This window comes from Brachycentrus maculatus, unplaced genomic scaffold, assembly GCF_059751285.1.
Source record: "Brachycentrus maculatus isolate JH-2025_06_01 unplaced genomic scaffold, ASM5975128v1 h1tg000306l, whole genome shotgun sequence".
NCBI lineage: Eukaryota > Metazoa > Arthropoda > Insecta > Trichoptera > Brachycentridae > Brachycentrus > Brachycentrus maculatus.
In genome coordinates this window covers 1,439,194-1,462,186 of record NW_028281056.1, presented here as the reverse complement: position 1 = coordinate 1,462,186, position 22,993 = coordinate 1,439,194, and the positions used below count along the sequence as shown (strand labels likewise).

Genomic DNA, 22,993 nt, shown 5'->3' with positions numbered 1-22,993 from the left:
AATAAGAAGTTAAGGGGCGCTAAGGGTTAAAAAAATAGTTTGTTAATTTTTAAAACGGATTAATTGTAATATTAAATCATAGAAGGGGGGAAAAGAACCAGCGACTTTACATTATTTACAATTTCGAGTAGACGGAAGCATTGGCGTACTAGAGTAAATGCTTGACCCCAAAATAGGCATCGCGAGTTCGATTCCTGCCAAGTGTCAAACGAATTCTTGAATTATTTATTTTTTATTGGTTTGGGTGTTTGGACCGAATTATTGATATCTACCTTCCCTATCCTACCTGCAGACAAGTCTATAAAACATAGGCATTGCATGTTACTTAGAGTATTTAAAAAGAGCTGTGTATTCCAGACGAATTGGTTGATATAAGTCTCACGCTTCGATCGGACAACTCTTGTAAAGTGATCTCGCCAGCTCATAACCAGCGCAATAGATTTATCAAGCGTGCCTTTGCTGTTGCGGGGCCGAAGGCGTTGAATGATCTTCCACCATTAGTTAGAAACAGTGAGAGTGAGTCGATCATTCGAAAAAAATAAAAACACATTTGTTTGTTAAATAATTTCCATAATCTCCTTTTCCCTGATTAAGTAAATCACAATGAAACGAATGTTTCAAAATTGGTTCATATATATATATATATATATATATATATATATATATATATATATATATATATATATATATATATATATATATATATATATATATATATAACTTCCAAGAATTTGAGTTGTGTGGTTGTCAATAATGGGTAGAATTGGCGAATGTTTTGAATATTGAAAGTATTAACTTTGTGGATCATATTGATATATTATTTTGAGAAATAAAAAGACTTTGTGTTTTGATCCACTCACATTTATTAACCAGCTAGTTTCGGCAACGACCTGTTGCCCTCTTCAGGGTTTAATTTATGACTAATAATAAAATAATAATAATAAACCCTTATCCGCACCCCAATGATGCATAGGGCACTGCGTCATATAAACGCAGTGTTATCTTGATCGTTTACACATGAAGGAAAGGTGATCAGCCCTCCGCTTCAGGTACCAGTCCAGGGTAATAATATTGAATAAATATTACAGTGAAAATTTCACTTATATTTATTTTACCCCCCTTGGGAATCGAACCCGGGACCTCCAGAATGGTAGCCGAGCGTGCTGGCCATTACACTACGGAGGCGGACAATTTATGACTTAACATATATAAAAAAGAATTGGTGAATTTTCAAACATTTTCGCAAAATGGTAGTATTTTGCGAAAATGGCGCTTCATAAATTATCCAAAAGTTTTATTATTATTTTTTTTTATTGAACGTTTTAGAATTACGTATGTATTGGTATAAACGAATTTATATAAGGCATCTGAGAAAATGAGGGCAAAGCAGCGGACTAGAAATTAATGGGAAACGTCATCGGGTGTTGAGAGATGGGCGAAGCCGTGTGGTCACACCAGTGTAGCCAAGATTAGGCCATCTGTGACGTCACACATGCCCTTTACCAAAACGATCCGTCAAAAAAGACGTAATAAAAAGTAGGGTGAGCATGTTTTCGGCGTTGATGAAAAAAAATGGTAATAATTTTAAAACACTGTTCTTGAATCACTAGAACTTCACTAGAGACCTCTATTGATGAGATTAAAAGAGGCCTTTTATTGATCAGATACTCCTTTATCAGTGTGTGAGGTCCGAATCCTGGATTACAATCACATACATGAAAAACGCCAGAAAATATATTTTTCATTTTTAATATTTTAGCTTATAATTTGACCAGTTAATTTATTTACAACATTTGTGAACATGTATTTGGACACACTCAAAATGTTGTGAAAAATAAACAATATGGTAAATGTACCTACTGTTATTAAAGGTCTACAAACACATGCTCATTATGACCACAAAAGCATGCTATTCTTGCATATTACGTACCAATATCAGCTTAGTAGTACCGTGTGTGTATGTACGTTGCTAGACGTAAGTATGATCATTTGGAGCATGCTTAACAATCGTCAGTCATTCTTTTTTCGAGCATGCTACCTGTGGCGCGGGTGGAAGGAGTGTACTCTAAGGACGTCTAAACAGGTTTGCTTATGTACATCAATAAAAGCAAAAATATTCCAACTTTCAACTATTTTTGAGTGTGTCCAAATACTTGTTCACAAAATCTGGATTATCTCCAATTACAGGAGTAAATGATTTTAAACGATTGAAGTTCTAGTGATTCAAGAATAATGTTTCAAAATTGGTTAATATAAATATACAACTTCCAAGAATTTGAGTAGTGTGGTTGTCAATAGTGGGTAGATTGGGTAGAATGTTACACGTGTGTAAAGCGATCACTTAAACCAGCCTATGACGATCGTCAGCCCCGTAAATGCATAGAATTCCATTTTCTTCTTCATCTTTGATGAGATGTCAAAAAATAATATGAAAATAACTCCTGTAATTGGAGGTAATCCAGATTTTGTGAACAAGTATTAAGACACACTCAAAATGTTGTAAATAAATTATCTGGTCAAATTATAAGCTTAAATGATAAAAATGAAAATGATATTTTCTGGCGTTTCTCATGTGTGTGATTATAATCCAGGATTCGGACCTCACATACTAATAAAAGAGTTTCTGCTCAATAAAAAGCTTCTTTCCATCTCACCAATAGATGTCTTTAGTGAAGTTCTAGTGATTCGAGAATAATGTTTAAAATTGAACTTCCAAGAATTTGAGTAGTGTGGTTGTCAATAATGGGTAGAATTGGTGAATGTTACACGTGTGTAAAGTGATCTCTAAACCAGCCTATGACGGTCGTCAGGCCCGCAAATGCCCAGACTTCCATATTTTTCTTCATTTTTTTTACTTATTTGAATAAATTATGGTCTTCCTGTTATATTTTGTATGTTCGAAGTATCTATACGATGTCCGGAGAGTTTTCATTGGAAAAGTGCCAAAACAAGTCCGGAACGACTACTCTTTCGCTTTGTTACAAATGAAACTACACATAAGAAGCTTTCTTTCAAAATACTTCAAAGCGGGTCGTAAATAACATAAGTTACTTCATCCTCCAGTCTCCCACCAAATGTATTACCGCACTAATTCCAAATAATCCCGCGCATCTAAATAAAATCAAATACCCACTTTTAACCCTTTCCACTCTAACCATTTTTTCTCATAACAGCTACTCTGATCAAAAAAATGCGACGCTTTTCTACCATTAAAATAAATATTTTGGTTCCCTAATTTTGGGACACTCTGTCTGGCAATTCGTATGACCATGTTAATTAAGATTAACTGTATTTATCTGAAATATTTCTTAGTAGAATAAACTTGGGTGATAGAGAAATCAGTGATTAAAGTTATGCCTGCGCCGGGCTAGACATTGTGGCCCACGGAGCTGCCTACTAGAATCATACGGGCCAGAATGTCTGGCCTACAGAGTGGTAAGGGTTAAGGGTTTATCTAATAAACAATTAAGTACGCGACCGGCTGCGCGTGAAGCCACACGAGTATTCCGCGCACAATTTTTCTTTTATAATAACTTACTAACTTATTATCACGCCGCTTCTCCGCAAGGGTAGGCAGAGAGAATAAAACGCCATACTACTCTGTCTTTGCAAACATTCTTTGCCTCTTCTACCTTCGTGGACCTTCTCTTATATACCCATCCATAATTTCGACTCCTGGCCCCTTTTTTTTAAATATTTATATATATGAAAATTTGATATGCATTGAAAAAATATTTTCCTTCATTTTTTTAACATCTTACATACCTTTTAATAACTCTTTTCTATTCGAAACTAAGGGAGATATTAAGGTTTGAACTTTAATTATAAAATATGTAATTGATTTGGAAATCACTTCGTGTTGATACCATCCATTTTTGATAATGCTTACCTCAGTCTTACACTCTTTCATTATATCACAATACGAACATCTGTCATACAACATTTTGCCGCACATTCGTCTGAGAGAACGCATTAATGAAAAATTTTAGGTTAAATCATCAAAGGGCCCGTTACACATCGGGCGTCACAAAGAATTAATTACTCTTTCCATTGGGTCGAATTTATTAAAAAGGCAAATACTGACGTTTCTATTTGCCCAACTGTGTAATCAATGCTTTTAATGGTGCTTCGTTTCACGCGGTTGAATGCGAGGCGTCAATATTACAAAATTATAAATGAATTTCATTATTTCTAAATGGCTCTATGTTTCCTAATATCTTCGGATCCAATTCCGCCGTATTATGTTTTGTGTATTGTATTGTGTTGATAGCTACTTTGTAGGGTGCGATGTTGACAAAAGTAGTAGATATCAAATGGAAATAAAAAGCAAATATAAGGTAGTTTATGAAATATACTAGAAATTGTCAATTTGTAGACTTCCACATTAAAAAATCAGTATGAACAATGTCATATTTACGGAAAATTAGATTATTATAGGTGTTTTGTGTAGTTCGATAGCTACTTTGTAGGGTGCGATGTTGACAAAGGTAGTAGATATCAAATGGAAATAAAAAGCAAATATAAGGTAGTTTATGAGATATACTAGAAATTGTCAATTTGTAGACTTCCACATTAAAAAATCAGTATGAATAATGTCATATTTACGGAAAATTAGATTATTATAGGTGTTTTGTGTAGTTCGATAGCTACTTTGTAGGGTGCGATGTTGACAAAGGTAGTAGATATCAAATGGAAATAAAAAGCAAATATAAGGTAGTTTATGAGATATACTAGAAATTGTCAATTTGTAGACTTCCACATTAAAAAATCAGTATGAATAATGTCATATTTACGGAAAATTAGATTATTATAGGTGTTTTGTGTAGTTCGATAGCTACTTTGTAGGGTGCGATGTTGACAAAGGTAGTAGATATCAAATCGAAATAAAAAGCAAATATAAGGTAGTTTATGAAATATACTAGAAATTGTCAATTTGTAGACTTCCACATTAAAAAATCAGTATGAATAATGTCATATTTACGGAAAATTAGATTATTATAGGTGTTTTGTGTAGTTCGATAGCTACTTTGTAGGGTGCGATGTTGACAAAGGTAGTAGATATCAAATGGAAATAAAAAGCAAATATAAGGTAGTTTATGAGATATATTAGAAATTGTCAATTTGTAGACTTCCACATTCAAAAATCAGTATGAATAATGTCATATTTACGGAAAATTAGATTATTATAGGTGTTTTGTGTAGTTCGATAGCTACTTTGTAGGGTGCGATGTTGACAAAGGTAGTAGATATCAAATGGAAATAAAAAGCAAATATAAGGTAGTTTATGAAATATACTAGAAATTGTCAATTTGTAGACTTCCACATTAAAGAATCAGTATGAATAATGTCATATTTACGGAAAATTAGATTATTATAGGTGTTTTGTGAAGTTCGATAGCTACTTTGTAGGGTGCGATGTTGACAAAGGTAGTAGATATCAAATGGAAATAAAAAGCAAATATAAGGTAGTTTATGAAATATACTAGAAATTGTCAATTCGTAGACTTCCACATTAAAGAATCAGTATGAATAATGTCATATTTACGGAAAATTAGATTATTATACGTGTCTCAATTTGAGATGAGACGTCTATCGTTTTTATACGAAAGCAGATGGAAGTCTGTGCATCTCAGGGCTTACGACCTGACATTTTGTTGGCTTAAGTGAACGTATATCATAATAAATAAAAGTGTAATTGTTCATTTGTTCAATATCTTAAGTCGTAATTATTCACGACTGTTTTTAAATTATGACGCATTTGTGTTTTTATATTTGTCAAATGTAAAATTGTTGAATTTGTTATAAACTTCATCTCTACATTAGTTTTGGACATCTCAACATAGATGACGAAGAATAAGGAAGTCTGGGAAATTTCAGGGTTCACGACCGACATGGCTGGTTTAAAATACGCCTTCAAATGTTCGGTTTTTCCAAGATTTAATGATTTTTCCTGCGTTTCATTACAGTTAAAAATAAATCGTTTTTGTAGAATAAATCCTGTTTATATTATTTATTGATTCGGCATTAACTTTGTGGAATGAGAATTTGATTATTTAAAAAAAAATCACTTGTACCATATAATGAGTTTTATTTCTTCAACACGACTAGTCTCGAAAACATCTGTTAGTTTTCGAAACTAGTCAAAAAATTATGTAAAAAAATAACTTCTAATTTAGAGATAATCCAGATTTGTGATTAGGTATTTGGACACACTTAAAATGTTGTAAACTTCATCTTTTCCATATCAATAATAATAATAAAAAACAAACAAATATGTTTAGTTTTTCCCGTCGCTTTAAAAAAGGGTTACGTGGTTTTTGTGCTAAAGTATTCAATTACACATCAATCAAATACGTATAAATATTAAAGATTAAACTAAAAAATTGGTGTGATTCGTATGGGATGACATGATAGCTTTACATACAGATGTTTTTGCATAGCATATTAAAGGTAACTTGCAACAATCGAATTGCATATTTTAAAGACGTTGGTAGGGTATTTCCCATAGCCTTGGTGATACAGAGATTAAATTATACGTAATATTACATAAGTACCTACTTATTCACATTGAAAATATGTTTTCTCGGGGCCATTGTTCGAGTGAGTCACAATTTGCTGATTAAATATGTAGAAGGATTATTTATATCACATTTTACAATGCTTACATATTTTAGAAAAACCTTAGTCATGAAAAAAGTTGGTGCATTTTTCACGCTTATATGCCGCTTTTGCTGGGATATAGTACATTTTCTGGGCATTCCGTAAACATGCACAACTGACAATTGACGATTTTTGATATATGACGTTGTTGAAAGGAGTGAGCGACATGTGTAATAAGTCGATTATTTCGACTCTTGGCCTGACCACTTTCAAGAAGCTATGTTTTCCTCGATTTTCTCTGCTTCCATTTAGCAAATAAAATAAAATAATATTTAAAATCCAAATGTAATAAGCGACATCTATGTTTTGTATAATATACCAATGGAAAACCGACAATACCGACTGTGCATTATGTGCAATAAATATGTTTTTTTACAATAAATTATCATGTTTACATTTCACACACGCGAGTTTGCGATCAATTTAAAATAGATGGCGCTTATAAAAAAGGAAAGAAAAAAAAATATTGTACACATTACAAGTTACATCGAAAAAAATATTATATATAAGTATAAATAACTTGCTAACATCATAAATAAGGCATAGGATCAAAATAAATATTTGAAGCACAACTTTGTGGTTTTCCATAATTACAAATACAAAAAAATGTATTATTTTTTACTTATCAACATATATGAAGAAGAATATGGAAATCTGGGCATTAACGGGGCTTACGACCGTCATAGGCTGGTTTAAGTGATCAGTTTACACACGTGTAAAATAATATAATAACTCCTATAATTGGAGATAATCCAGACACACTCGAAATGTTGTATACAAGTAATTATTATTAATTAATTAAGTAATTATTATAATTAATATTATTAATTTCATTAAGTATCTGAAACCGGTCGACATTAAGATGAGACATACATATCGAGGGCGTATGAATTCATAACATATGTATATATATATATATATATATATATATATATATATATATATATATATATATATATATATATATATATATATAATATGGGGTGCAAATAATCAGTTAGTTTGAATTTGGATTAACCCAGAGATAAATTCACGTCCTAGAGTCTGTATTAGTTTAAAATAAAGCGAGAAAAGGTAAGGAAGGTTAGGGTAAGGATGTGCGTAAAAGAGGCGCTAGCTTACTGTCGCATGGAGCCCCAGCGGCGATGTGGCAGGTTCTCTTGGTGACTACAAAAGAATGAAACAATCTGTTTGAAAGTGGAAAGCATCATAGTTGTGTAGTGGTAACAGCATATTTACAATCATATTTAGAACTTAACCTGCCCGCGAGTATGGCCGTACACAGACGTCCGAACAAAACTTTCCTCAAAGGAGTATGGACGTACTTGTACGGCCGCGATTATAAGTAAAGCTTGGTGATATTTATTTCTAAAATGGCACCTCTACTATCTGCCATCTACCATCCAGATACAGTTTTGTCCGCAAAAACCCCGGACAGGTAACATTGTATAGAAAACTATTTAAAACAAATTATTTCATCGTCACATCGCGATAGTTGCTTTACATCTAAATTTGCAAGGAAATTCGCAAATTTAATAAACTCTTATGGCGACAATGTATTGGCCGGTGGTGGTACAATGTCATATTACAAATGTCGACAGAAATATCTATTTTGAATACTAAAACCATTGTCAACTTTGTGGTATGGTAATATGTACTCATGAAGAAGTAGTATTCAACAACAATAATTTTTTACTCATGCTGTTTTTGCATTTTCAAGCATCGAAGTGCTATGTAAAAAAATACGATATTACAGTAAAATCTCGATATAACGGACTAATTAGGGGGAGGGGGTGTCCGTTAAAGCCGAAGGTCCGTGATATAAAAATAGGTTTAAATTAAATCAAAAACTTTTTTTTAAATATGAACACTGTATTTAGAATAGATTTATATTATCCACTGACACTTCGTGATGGAATTGCATTTTTAATTTATTATTAGATTAAAACCAATATTTTTAGCTTTTCCACTTTTTTTTTTTTTTTTTTGTCTGACACCAGTCTGATGATGTCGGTAACGACGAAACCCGGTCGCTGGTCAAATAAAAAAGTGGAAAAGCTAAAAATATTGGTTTTAATCTAATAATAAATTACTGTATTTAGATATAAATAAACAATACAAAACACAAACAAAATTATACGAGTATTTATTGTCTTCTGACACTCGTCGTGAACTGTCCGTTAAATCCGAATTTCGTTAAATAGAGATCCTTTATATTGGGGTTTTACAGTACTTTTTTTTTCACTAATTAGAAAAAGTAGAATGTTGAAGGAATGTTGCCAAATGCTGGGAATGTTTTGGATTCGCAATAAAAGTTCGGCGGTGAATGTGGGTCGGGCGGAAATGCCCGATTGCCGATCGGTGAAAGAATGTGTGTAAGAAAGAGTATTGGCAAAGGTAGGTACCTGGGAGGTGTTCGTCTAAGACTGGTTCTGGTCCAGGAATGTCTGTTGATGTGTCCATTCGGGCTGCGATGTCCAGCATCGCTGAAAAAATAATAACATCATAAATTTCAAATTATTTGGCGAGGCACTTACCCAAAGGAATGACGCCTAGTAATATGTATTTAATTGAGCTCTCGTGAGAATCAGTATGCTCAACAAGTAAAATGTTTTCTACAACATTTTGAGTGTGTCCAAATACTTGTTTATAAATCTGGATTATCTCCAATTAGCAGTTATTTTTGACATCTCTACGTACATGAAGAAGAATATGGATTTTTTTTACAAAAATGTTAATAATATTATTATATAACCACTCACCGAGATTTTTATGTCTACCGGTTTCGAGACGTACCCGTCTCTCGAAACCGGTAGACATAAAAATCTCGGTGAGTGGTTATGTACTAATATTATTAGCATTACTGTAAAAAAAATAACTAAAAATGACTAACCACAAAGTAAATGCTTTAAATATGAACAATATTGGGAATATGGAATTAATTGATTCGGCAGTCATTTTGTCTAAAATCTATCCATTTTTAATTTGAGTTTTACTGATTTTTACCAATATTTCTTAAAATCTATTGTGACACGTGTTTCGAACACCACACGGTGTTTAAAAATGATGCGGAATGCATCGAAATTCGTGTTACAAAAGATTTTAAGAAATAGTGGTATTTATTAAATTATTAATGAAAAAGGATTTGGAAGGCTGGGCATTTATAGTGTTTAAGACCGTCGTAGGCATGCTTATTTCCTAATCCCACCATAGATCGGCTGTCCAAACTCAAAACACAGTAAGGGTCATTTTTTTGTAGTTCGTATAATATATTCTACTTAGTCCGAAAATGCAAAAAAAACGTACTAAAAAAATGTCCCTTACTGTGTTTTAAGTTTGGACAGCCGATATGGCATTCGTTCTCTCAGAACGTCTCTCTTTTGCATATATCTACATGATGGAGTGACAGATAATGCTATGTATACTTCTATCCTCAAGCAAAATCAAAGAGCAAGAACAAGAACGATTCATAATAAATACGTCACAATTTGTTTATACTACGGCATGCGTGACTCGACTCGGAACAGAAACGTGATTCAACCAAATTGGGTGATACTAAATCGGCTGAAATCCAATATGTGTAAAAGGAATGCCGAAAAACGTGATAACGAAAAGTCACTACTAATCTATCACGAGGTAAAAATAATTATTGGTTTAGTCCAGGGGTTCCCAAACCGTGGTGCATAAGATGATTAAAAGTGGTGGATTGCATCCTCGCTTTGAAAAAAATAGGTTTCATAACAGCTATGTATAATAGATGTTGTTTTCCATACAATAATTAAACCATTTAAAAATATTGGATTTACGATTTATACTGATGTTTCTTGGTAGAACTGGATTTTATATAATAAACAACAACTATAAAGTTTTTTATGCTTTTATTTCATTTGACCAGTGACTTTTTTTTAATTACCTAACGTTTAACTGACTCTGATATCTAGCTACGGCTTATGCAAGACCGCTTATCATGTCCCTACTCAGGCTTCAACTTTTTAAGTTTCATAGACTCTTCCTACTCGTGAGTTGATTGACTCTTTATGTTTAAAGTTACTATAATTTCATGTAATTCATGAGTGAAAATTCTAGGCAAAAACACTCACTTTGATCATTGACTGGTGGGAAGCTAGACAAAATTCACAATGTTATTTACAAAATAAGACAGGAATTTGAAACTTTTTGATTTTGTAAAAAAAAATCTGGTAAAATGAATTTTAAAAGTGTATTACAATAAATTAAATATTTGAAGGTTTTAAAAAATATATATATTTAGCCAAACCCTATTAGGAAACCACCCGCACCGCCAAGCCAACCTAGCGCGTGCTATACCCACGCCCAAACCCTAAGTCCTAAGGAGGAATACCAGGCAACCTCAGCTGCGAAAGGATTTTACCAAGCATTTCCTAAACCTAAGGTTCAACCTGACGAGGCTAAGACAAGAGAGAAAAGAGAAAACCCTTATCCGCAACCCAATGGTGCAAAGGGCACTGCGTCATATAAACGCAGTGTTATCTTAATCATTAACACGTGAAGGAAAGGTGATCAGCCCTCCGCTTCAGGTACAAGACCAGGATAATATTGAATAAATATTACAGTGAAAAAATCACTTTGACCCCCCTGGGAATCGAACCCGGGACCTCCAGAACGGTCGGAAGCCGAGCGTGCTGACCATTACACTACGGAGGCGGACAAGACGTCCTCGCAACTAGCTAGCGTCAAGGGCTTCAGGGCTGTCGCTCGTCAAGGGCTTTAGAGCTGTCTCTTACCCGTTATTGTTGTCCAGCTCGCCCTCTCCCAGGCACTCGAAGCTCTCGGGGCCTGACGCGGAGGGCGGGGAGGGGGTGGAGGACCCGCGCTGATTGGCCGCCAGCCCGTCGCTGCTGCTGCTGCTCCCGCTGTCGGCAACCAGGAACCGGGGACTCTGCGACAGGAGAAAACAGAAATAATGAAATGAAAAAAAATATTTGTATACTTTTAGTTAAATCACAATTCATACTTGTCCGCCTCCGTAGTGCAATGGTCAGCACGCTCGGCTACCGTTCTGGAGGTCCCGGGTTCGATTCCCAAGGGGGGTAAAATAAAAATAAGTGATTTTTTCACTGTCATATTTATTCAATATAACCCTGGACTGGTACCTGAAGCGGAGAGCTGATCACCTTTCCTTTATGTGTAAACGATCAAGATAACACTGCGTTTATATTATGCAGTGCCCTATGCACCATTGGGGTGCGGATAAGGGTTAGGTTTAATATGTACTCATGAAGAAGTGGTATTCAACAACAATATTTTTTTACTCATGCTGTTTTTGCATTTTCAAGCATATTATATTATTATTATTTATACATATTACGAACTTTTTTTGCAGAGACCCACCAAACTACCTTGTGTGTCTTATCGGTGGAGTTCTTTTTTAATACATTTTTATTGTTTTTAACGATTTCAACCTAATATAGACACAAAAAACAGAAAAAATTAAGAATATAAACATTTTACAATTTTCATAAAATTAACTCTTGATCATTTACCCATTCCTTTATTTTGCCTTATATATATATATATATATTAAGAATATATATATATATATATATATATATATATATATATATATATATATATATATATATATATATATATATATATATATATATATATATATATATATATATATATATATATATATATATATATATATATGTGTGTGTATGTATCTATGTTTACGTATATATGTTTCTGTATGTGTGTGTATATATATTGAATGACTTATACTATATATGTTTTTTTAAATATAATACATGATGAAAAATTGTAATGTACATAGAATAAAGAAACATGCTTTTTAACTGGTAGGATATAAACAATTTATATTTTAAATATAAAAAAAAAATATATATATATATATATATATATATATATATATATATATATATATATATATATATACACATAAACTTCGTTTCACTTCCAAATTTGTAATAATTGTTTTTCTCACAATTTTCGCAAGCAATTTCTTTTATAATGAGAACGTCTATTTACATACTCCAATGTGCATATCTTTGTATGTTTTTACTCATAAGAAACAAGTAGGTATTTAATGATTCATACATGGTTAGGCGTTATTTAGTAATTAGGTAGGTACCTGTATTTTGTGTGAAACCGGTGATTGGCGGGGAGATTTAGCCCTCTGGAAGACACTGGGCGCCATCATGGCAGGGGGACACACAGCCAGACCTGGAAAACAAATTTCATTTCAAATTATTAATAAAAGAAATAAACTTTTTTATTTATTTATTTAAATTTCATGTACATAAAGTAAATAAGTACATTGGCGGGCTTATTGCTACAAAGCAATATCTTCCAACCAAACAAAAAAAGGCTTTAAATGTTTTGGAAAAAATAATAGCCGTCCGCTTAGGCTAACAAAAATATTCCATTCATGATTTTCTCATGTAAGTGATTATAATCCAGGATTCGGACCTCACATACTGATAAAGGAGTTTCTGCTCAATAAAAAGCTTCTTTTCATCTCACCAATAGATGTCTCTAGTGAAGTTCTAGTGTTTCAAGAACAATGTTTCAAAATTGGTTAACATAATTAGAACTTCCAAGAATTTGAGTGGTGTGGTTGTCAATAATGGGTAGAATTGGTGAATGTTACACGTGTGTAAAGTGTTTATATAAACCTATGACGGTCGTCAGCCCCGTTAGTGCCCAGACTTCCACATTCTTCTTCATCTTTGACGAGATGTCAAAAAATAATGATGAATGTGAAATGAAGGTGACTCTTGTAATTGGACATAATCCAGACTTTGTGAACAAGTATTTGGACACACTCAAAATGTTGTGATGTGGATTTAATTTATTAGTACCAGTGCAATAATGGTCGAACTAAATTGGTATAAACATTTTTTAATGGGATCGAAATCTTTTGTAAAACAAATAAGTTTTTAGATTTGCGTTCATCAGTCTGAATTATACATTGTCTAGAGAATAATAATGACTGTTGAAACTAAAACATCCGTATAAAGAAAATGTTCCGCACGAAATGCTTCCACGAAACAGGTAGTGCAAAATCATATTGATTGTATGCATTTTTTGCTACAAATGAAAGTAGTGGCAAATCAAACGAAAAAATGTAAGTATTGCTTCATATTGAGTGATCGCGATGATTTACAAACTAAGTAATCAATTGACAGGTCTGTCCAAACTTAAAACACAGTAAGGGACATTTTTTTGTAGTGTGTTTTTATTGCATTCTTGGACTAAGTAGAGTCTACTTAGTCCAAAAATGCAAAAAAAAACGTACTACAAAAAAAATGTCCCTTACTGTGTTTTGAGTTTGGACAGCCGTGTACTCAGTGTTGCCATATCGCTCGCTCTTTTCAAGAACGTCATAAATCAAAAATCGACAATTTTCAGTTGTGCATGTTTTCGGAATTCCCAGAAAATGTACTATATCCAAGCAAAAGAGGCATATTTTTAACTTAATATTTACCCGCTACAGGGCAGAAAGTGTTATTTTTGCATTTTAAAGAAAATGTATTGTTTATTTTTTTTTTAATATGCTAAATATTTTTCAAATGCTGCGGATAAGGGTGGAAGAAGCAGAAGAATATTGTAAAAAAAACAAAAACAAAAAATATCCAATATACATTTTGACACGTCGCTCACTCTTTTCAACAACGTCATAAATTCGTTTTTCAGGAGAACGTTTTTAAAGTTTAAAAATATAATACAATGTATTAAAAATAAATATCAAGCCACTTATTGAACTTTTACTGTGCAACAGATCTTTTAAAGTGAAACCTGGATGTTTTTTCTGAATTTGAAAAATATTTAGTATATTTTAAAAAATAAAAACAATACCTTTTCTTCAAAACGCAAAAACAACAAGGTTTTTTCTCCATTTGAAAAATATTAAGTAAGTATATTTAAAAAAAAATTAAACAATACCTTTTCGTAAAAATGCAAAAACAGCACTTCAACACTTTCTGACCTGCAGCGGGCAAATATTTAGTTCAAAATATGACGCTTTTGCTGGCATCTAGTACATTTTCTGGGCATTTCGAAAATATGTAAAACTGAAAATTGTCTATTTTTGATATATGACGTTGTTGAAAGGAGTGAGCGATGTGACCTCTCAGCTGGTCTCCGGTGGAATGAATTATGTGTTTACAAATATCCCCTTAACCTCCTGCGATATCGATTCTCGGCTGTTAATCCATCTCTTTGGTGGTCGCCTTAAAAACCGCGAAATAAACTGTACCTTACCACACACAAGAGAGGAGTGAAAGAGAATGCAAATTTTATTTACGACACATCTCCAATTTTACAATAAATAATGCAATATTCGCAATTGGCGGAGGAAAAACTCACAAAGTGTGACGAATCTGTAATGATATACGGTAAAATCTCGTTAATTCAGATCTCAATAATTCGGACTTTCGATAATCTAGATTAGACAATGTAAATGATTTTTACTTTTATATTTTTTTAAAAATTCTAAGTAGTATTGGTATATGACCACTCAAAGAGATTTTTATGTCTACCGGTTTCTAGACGTGCCCCTCTCTTCGTCAGGACAATCACTACCACAGCACGCAAACAATAATACCCTTATAATTTATATTTGAAGCACTAACATTGTGATTTTCCATTTTATAATTTAAATGTAATTTTGTTTTAAAATCACTATAAATATTTTATTATCACTTAATTATAATGTCTACCGGTTTCGAAGCTAACCGCTTCTTTATCGAGACTGATGAATACCATAGTAATCAGTTTTGATAAAGAAGCGGTTAGCTTCGAAACCGGTAGACATTATAATTAAGTTATAATAAAATATTTAAAGTGATTTTAAAACAAAGTTACATTTTCATTATAATAATACCCTTCATTACCATTTACACACTTAAAACTACACAAAATGTTTAACACATGCGATTTTGGTCGACTCGAGGACCAACATGCACAAGCACAAATATGCATTAAGAGCCGAGGTCTGACATGTACTCTCGACGGTAGACATAAAAATGAGTGGTTATATACTAATATTACTAATATTAACATTTTCGTTAAAAGAATATAAAAGTAAAAATGACTAACCACAAAGTAAATGCTTGACGTCGCCCACCTTATCAAGCTGATATACCCTGGGAATATTAGAAAGAGGGGTAGGGAGATGAAAGAAAATTCAGCACAAAAAATATACTTAAATTGATTTAATTAAAAATATAAAAATTATACGAAAGTGACTTTAACTTAAACTAATCTTATTCACTATCTTAAATTAGCTTAAAATTAATTAATCCTATCTTAAATTAAACTTATTCTAACCTTTGGTGAAAAAGATGCGCCGTGATGCTGGGGTGAAAAAGCTTTGTGAAAAAGCTGCGCCGTTGGATGCTGGGATGAGGTTCTTCTTATGACGGGCCGCCGAGCGACGATTCTTGCTTCTTATCTTCTTCTTCTCCTAGTAGAGCTTCAGCTCTTAATTTGAGGCTTATGACCCGGCGTGGGTCTGCTTTTGATACTCCGGATGAGTAACTCCCTTTTTTCTATCTTCTCTCTCCCTGCGTAGAGCTCCCGCTCTTCTCCTCACTTAAGTCTTAAAACCTGGTGTAGGTATGCTCCTTCTAACTGATTTCTCCCGACTGCTCGATCCCCCTGATCTCTCCCGACTGCTGCTTACAACTCCTCGATCCCACTGATTTCCCGGATGCGGATTCCGACCAACTCCTCCTTCCAACTAATTATTCCGACCAGTCCGACTGGTCGGTCTTTCCTTTTACGACTGATTCCTCCCAACTGATCCTTCCAACTGTTGGCTTCTAAGAGAGCGATCCCACTGATTTCTTCCCGTTATATTCAGTTTCTCTCCTTGAAGATCACGCCCTCGAAACCATTTTTCATTGGCTGACGGTGCGCTTGTATCCACCCCCAAAATTTTCAACGTCTAGACATCAATTAGCAATAATTTTATTTGCGCTATATAATAATAAATGCTCTTAGTATAGACCACCGGCAAACATCTATTATCCTGGTTTACTAAGGCCAGCGGGTTGGCGACAGTTTTTATGATTCAAACCTTTTAAATACATTTTAGTTTTACGACAGGTAAATTATAAAAGGTCGGAGCCATAAAAAATATTTGCACGCACAGAAAAAAATTTTACCTAAGACTAATTAATTAAATGGATTGACAATTGATTATTTTTGCCAGGCTAGAGGAGAAACGTGGTTTCACCACGTCATGCTATACACATTAATAATATTTTGAATAAATGATTTATTTTAAACGGGCACTCAACGTTTAAAAATTAAGTTATTATATCATTTTAAAAATTATATGACGGGGAAATAATGAATTATCATTAAAATATACCTTCACATAAAAAACAATTATAATCTTAAATTGGTGTAGGATTTATTACAGTAAGTGAATTAAAATGGAGTTCAACAAACTGAATTCTGTTCAGTAATTCAATAAATTAACTTTCGCTTGTATAATAAAATAATCGCTGTGTTTCTTTTTCGCATAGATATTACATAACATAGAATTATATATAATAATCTATGTTTAATTCTAAATTAGGTTACTAATTTTTTTATTATTATTTACAGTAAACTCCCCTATAACGTTAAGATAGGTACCGCGTTATCTCAGGGAACATTATAAGAATTTATGTATTAATTTTAAATCGAACACAGATTTTTTTGAGTATACAAACTTGTATTTTTTTAACAAAAACACATTAAAAATGAATATTGTGGCAATTGTTTCGCCTTGTTAGGGCATTATCAAACGATTGTTTTATGTGTTTTGTTGATAAAATACAACTTAGTAGACTCAAAATATCTATGTTTGATTTAAAATTAATACATAAATTAAAAATGAGTTCTACAAATTAAACGCCAAATCAATAAATAAATAAATAACATTATAAGAAGTTAACGTTTTAAATTTTCACGTTTTAACCAAAGAAATAACTGAAATGAGCAGTTTAAAATTAAAATACAATTAACTCCATTAAAAGCATTAACTCCCTACAATATTCCCTCTAATGCGGTATGCATCTCAGCTTTATAGGTGGGTTCACTGTAGTTGTATTTTCACGATACTTATTAAATAAATCAAAATTTGTGTAACTGCGAATAAAACAAATCATTGCCCGTGTTGCGGACGCACTATTGCGGACCTGAAAAGGACCATTATTACTACGGGTTTGCTGCGCGCACAAAATGAGACAGTGTGGTCCTTAAAAGGACCATTCATATTGTAATCAAGTGTATTTTAGTTGAAATTAAATCAACTTAAATTCACCACCAATGAAGGAAGCCTAGCTGATTTTTTTAAATAGCCTAATAGCAGAATAAAATAAAAAATATGTATTTTTTACACATGAATTTTATTTGACCAGCAACCGGGTTTCGTAACCGACATCATCAGACTGGTGTGAGGCTAGACAAAATTTACAATATATACGCAACAAGGCAGGAGTTGAAAACCACGATTTTATATAATTTTTATGAATGAATGAATGAATGTATTTAAATTGAATTTTAAGTATTGTATTATAATAATAATAACATGTAAGTTATGGTAAAGGTTTTTACACACAATATCCATTTCTTATGGATTTTGTGTGTAAAAACCTTATATCAAAACACTGTATCTTAAAACACGTGTCACATTAGATTTTAGGAAATAGTGGTTTTTACTAAGTAAAACTTACATTAAAAATGTTTTATTTCTTTATGAAATGTTGTTTGATTTTATAATGAGAACTACCGTCGAAACGTAAAATCGATTCCACAATAAGGTCACCGGACCGGAATCCGCGAAACCAAAAGTGTCACTTTTATTTTATTGATGTAAAGTATAAGCAAATTTTCTGTGATTTTTTACATAGCCATCCGTGGTTTCAAATTAATGTTCGCAATCGAAAGAATCGGTTAAAAGCTGAACGGTATTTTTTGTAGATTAATTCCGGACGAATCAATTAGCGATGGTGTAATAATACAGAACCTGTTAAAAAATTCAACGACTATCGAAAATAAGCGTTCATAATTGATCGATGACTAGGTAGTGACTAAGTAAGATGTGCGGTGTGAGAAAGTGAACTGTTTGAAGTGAACGAGGATGGCAAAACAGACAAATTGTGTAATTGAAAATTATCATATTTTTTATTGTTTCGACATAATTTATTTATGAATAAAATATATAATTTATATTTGAAACAAATCTTTGTGATTTTCCATTTTTTTAATTAAAATGTAACTTCGTTTTAAAATCACTATAAATTTATAGTGATTTTAATTTAAAACCAAGTAACATTTTAACTATAAATAAAACGTTTGTTTTTTTACCACCTAAGTATTATATTTTGTAACGACTAGTTTTGGAAGCTACAGATGCTTCCATCTACAATTTATACTCAAACCAGTAGATGGAAGCAAGTGTTTTACATACTTATAATTTTGTTCATGATATAATTTTTTTTCAAGCAATTGTGAAATGGCAATTTTCATTACTTTGGCTTTTATCAATAACGAGAAACATTTAATAATAATAAAATACGAAAGAGGTGAAAAAGAGGGTATTTATTATTCTACTAAAAATATTAATTTTTGTGATAGCTGTTTCGCCTTGCGATGGCGGAACAGCGAAACAGTAGTCAGAAAAAGATATAAATTCATTGGAATTATATTATACATTGCGTTTTGTTTGATTTTTTTGTTTTAAATTAAAAACGTAAATTAAATTATATTGTAAAATGTTTATATTCTTAATTTTTATCTCTTTTTCGTGTGTATATTAGGTTAAAATCGTTAAAAACAATAAAAAATGTATTGAAAAAGAACTCCACCGACAAGACACACAAGGTGGCTTGGTGGGTCTATGCAAAAAATAAGTTCTAAATATGTAAAATTTGTGATTTAAATAAATTTATACAAATAAAAAAATAATAATAATAATAATAATGATAAAATATCTCGTGCACAATATGTAAAAGGTTTTCTTTAAATATGTGCATTTAAAGTGAAGCCATCCTTTTATTAGAATTGAGAACAACGTGTAAATGCTGAAAAACAAACGATTTTTTAAACGATCTTTACAAAAGCAAAAAAATACAAGGCAGTGGTTCAATTCTTTACAGCGGTGAACTTATCACCTTTTCAGGGCTATAGAGTTGTCGAGATAAGAGGAAATTTATATTTGAAAATTCGCATTTATCACCCCTGCTCAGACCATGACCTAGTGGCACGCATGACGAATCCAATCCGGAACGTGAGTGAACGGAATTCAGAAACTAGAAGCAATTCCCAAAGGCAGTGCGATAATCTATACCAGCGGTCGTCACACTTTTCTGGTCAAGGGCCACATAGGACAATGTTAGGTATCACTGCGGGTCGCACAATTATGAATTAGATTCATGTTACATGTTTGGAGAAATAAAAAGTCTTTGTTTTTCATCTACTCACTTTTTTTATTAAAAACCAACTAGTTCGGCAACAACCTGTTGCCCTCTTCAGGGTTTGTTTTATAACTTGTTTGTTTTATAAGCTCTGAAGAGATTGTTTGCAAAGACAGATTGGTGTGGCGTTCTATTCTCTCTGCCTATCCCTGCGGCGTTATCTTTTAGTTATTGATTTATTTGGCGTTTCATTTGTAGAACTCAATTTAAATTTATGTATTAATTTTTAAATCAAACACGGATTTTTTGAGTCTACTAAATTGTATTTTATTAAAAAAAAATCACATAAAAGTTAACATTGTGACAATTGTTTCGCCTAGTTATGTCATTTTCAAACGAATGAAAATGTTTCGAAACAATTGTCACTATATTAATGATGTGTTTTTTTAAAATAAAATACAACTTGGTAGATTAAAAAAATCTGTGTTTGATTTAAAAATTAATACATAAATCTTTTAGTAAGTTTAGTTGTGAACAGATTTTGGTTAATTCCCACATTCCATTTGCATACTAAGTTTAATTATGGTTACGTTTTCCCTCATTTGGGAAAGTTTATTGAGAGATATAGTGGGAAAAGTAGGTGATGAGATGGTTCCCATTTCTCATCGTTAATAGCGCTAATTACAAACGCATAAAGATAACGTTCAAGCGATTCATCAACTCTTAAAGGGCATGAAATGCATAAATGAAGAGGTACGAGCTAAAAACTAATTGCATATTGCAGTAGTGATGGAAAAATACGTTGAAATTGATTGACGGGTTTAAATTATAAATGAGGTAATCATACAAGAAGGTCGGCACTACATAAATTCATGCTTTGGACGTGGAATATCTAATATACTTAAATGGCAAGTGTATTTTAGCAAAATCGCAGTTTATTTCCAGACTTCGAAAACTAAATAAAAGGGTAACAATACATAAATTTTATATTATTTTTGACATCTCATCAAAGATGAAGAAGAATATGGAAGTCTGGGCATTTACGGGGCTGACGACCGTCATAGGCTGGTTTAAGTGATCACTTTACACACGTGTAACATTCACCAATTCTACCCATTATTGACAACCACACTACTCAAATTCATTGAATTGTCGTCAGCCCCGTAAATGCCCAGACTTCCATATTCTTCTTCATCTTTGATGAGATGTCAAAAATAATATGAAAATAACTCCTGTAATTGGAGATAATCCAGATTTTGTGAACAAGTATTTGGACACACTCAAAATGTTGTACATAAATTTTAGGCTAAGAAATCACTTATTACTAATACTTACCCTTATCGGCAACCCAATGATGCATAGGGCACTGAATGAAATTGATGCGATCGTAATTTGATCGTTTATTTTTTTAAGGTAAGATGCGGTCTGCACTCGAGGTTAATATTGAACAAATATTTTTTTAAAGTTTTTTTTTATTATTTTCACCGCCATGGGAATCGAACCCGAGAATTAAATATTTTAACCTAAACACTATGGTGGCGGACAAATAGCTTATATTTATTTTAAATATAAAAAATCTCTTTAAACTCTTACAACATTTCATCTGTAAATATTACTATAGTAAACTACTTAAATACATTCAATTTAAATTTGTTTCGTCATAAATATTACATAAAATCATAGTTATTAACCCCTGCCTCTTTGTGTATATGACTTAGAATTTTCTCTAGCCTCCCACCTGTCTGATGATGTCTGTAACGATGAAACCCAGTCACTGGTCAAACAAAACAAAAGTGACAAAAGCTACGAGTAAATAAAAGTATACATATTTAGTTATTTTATTATGTTATCAAGATTTATTTGAGGCTTTGTTCATCTCAAAATTTCATGTTTAGACTTTTTTGTCAAATATTAGAAAAAAGTGTTAAAAGTGACGTATATTGACAAGTTTCTTTTATTTCATTTGCACGGAAAATTGGGTCTCCGAAGTACCTAACCTCGATTTTAAAGGTGAAGTGAAGGGTGAACTCAGGGTTATACAGTGTTATGAATGTCACATATGTTGACACAGAATGTAAGTAGTAAAATTATTGACTGGGACGACACAGTTAAATAAACAATTGGACATAATTTTGTTTTCCAAAAAGAATTGAATTTTGTTTAATTTCTATTAAAAAAAACATTTGAACAGTGACTAGTCAAAAACATTGGGGGCAAATAAATATGAGATAAATTGATTTACTATTAGCTTTCGATCACCAAAATACAAGTGTATTTACAGGCATGCCTCGTTTAGTCCGGCTGAATAAAATTCAATACAATTTTCGACGAATTTGGGTTAAAACCCAACAGCAAAAAAGTTTGATAGAAAAGAATTGTAACGAGTAAGATATTCATATATTTCGGAAACAATTATGATAACAATGATAATAATAAATGCAAGAAAAATAAATTAAGAAATTTCCGGTTGAATTAAAATTACTACTAACTACTAGTAACCCTAATCCGCACCCAATAGTGCATAAGGCACTGTATCGCATTAACGCAGTGTTATCATGAGAATTAATTACGTAAAGGTAAAATGATCAGTTCAGGTACCTACTAGTCCAGAATGATGTTAAAAAATATAAGAGTGAAAAACGTATTAATCAGTCAGTAAAAGTTTTAATCAGTCTTTAAAAAGAAGCGGTTAGCTTCGAAACCGGTAGACTTTACAATTATTAACAGTGATTTAAAAAATATACACATATTTTAATTACCGCTTATATTTTTTTACCCCCCTTTAAATCGATCCCAGGACCTCCAGCACTGCAGCTAAACGCTAATCACTACACCACGGAGGTAGGCAGTACGGCCGGGAATGCAGTATACATAAACTAACAATAACTTATGGATTTGAAACAGTTTTTTTTTTAAAT

The 22,993-nt window shown here is 32.3% G+C and overlaps 1 protein-coding gene across 5 annotated transcripts in view; it reads right to left on the bottom strand.

The window, feature by feature from the left end:
• LOC148304729 (rab11 family-interacting protein 4A-like) overlaps positions 1-22,993 on the bottom strand; it is a 137,222-nt gene that overhangs the window by 56,602 nt on the left and 57,627 nt on the right. For all 5 annotated transcript variants that reach the window (XM_088267852.1, XM_088267854.1, XM_088267853.1 and 2 more), the window contains 4 exons: positions 12,794-12,885; positions 11,424-11,578; positions 9,066-9,146; positions 7,783-7,827 (listed from right to left, as the gene is read on the bottom strand). In XM_088267852.1, coding sequence (XP_088123978.1) covers positions 7,783-7,827; positions 9,066-9,146; positions 11,424-11,578; positions 12,794-12,862 — 350 coding nt within the window. In that variant the 5' untranslated portion in view covers positions 12,863-12,885. The remainder of the gene's footprint in view (positions 1-7,782; positions 7,828-9,065; positions 9,147-11,423; positions 11,579-12,793; positions 12,886-22,993) is intronic.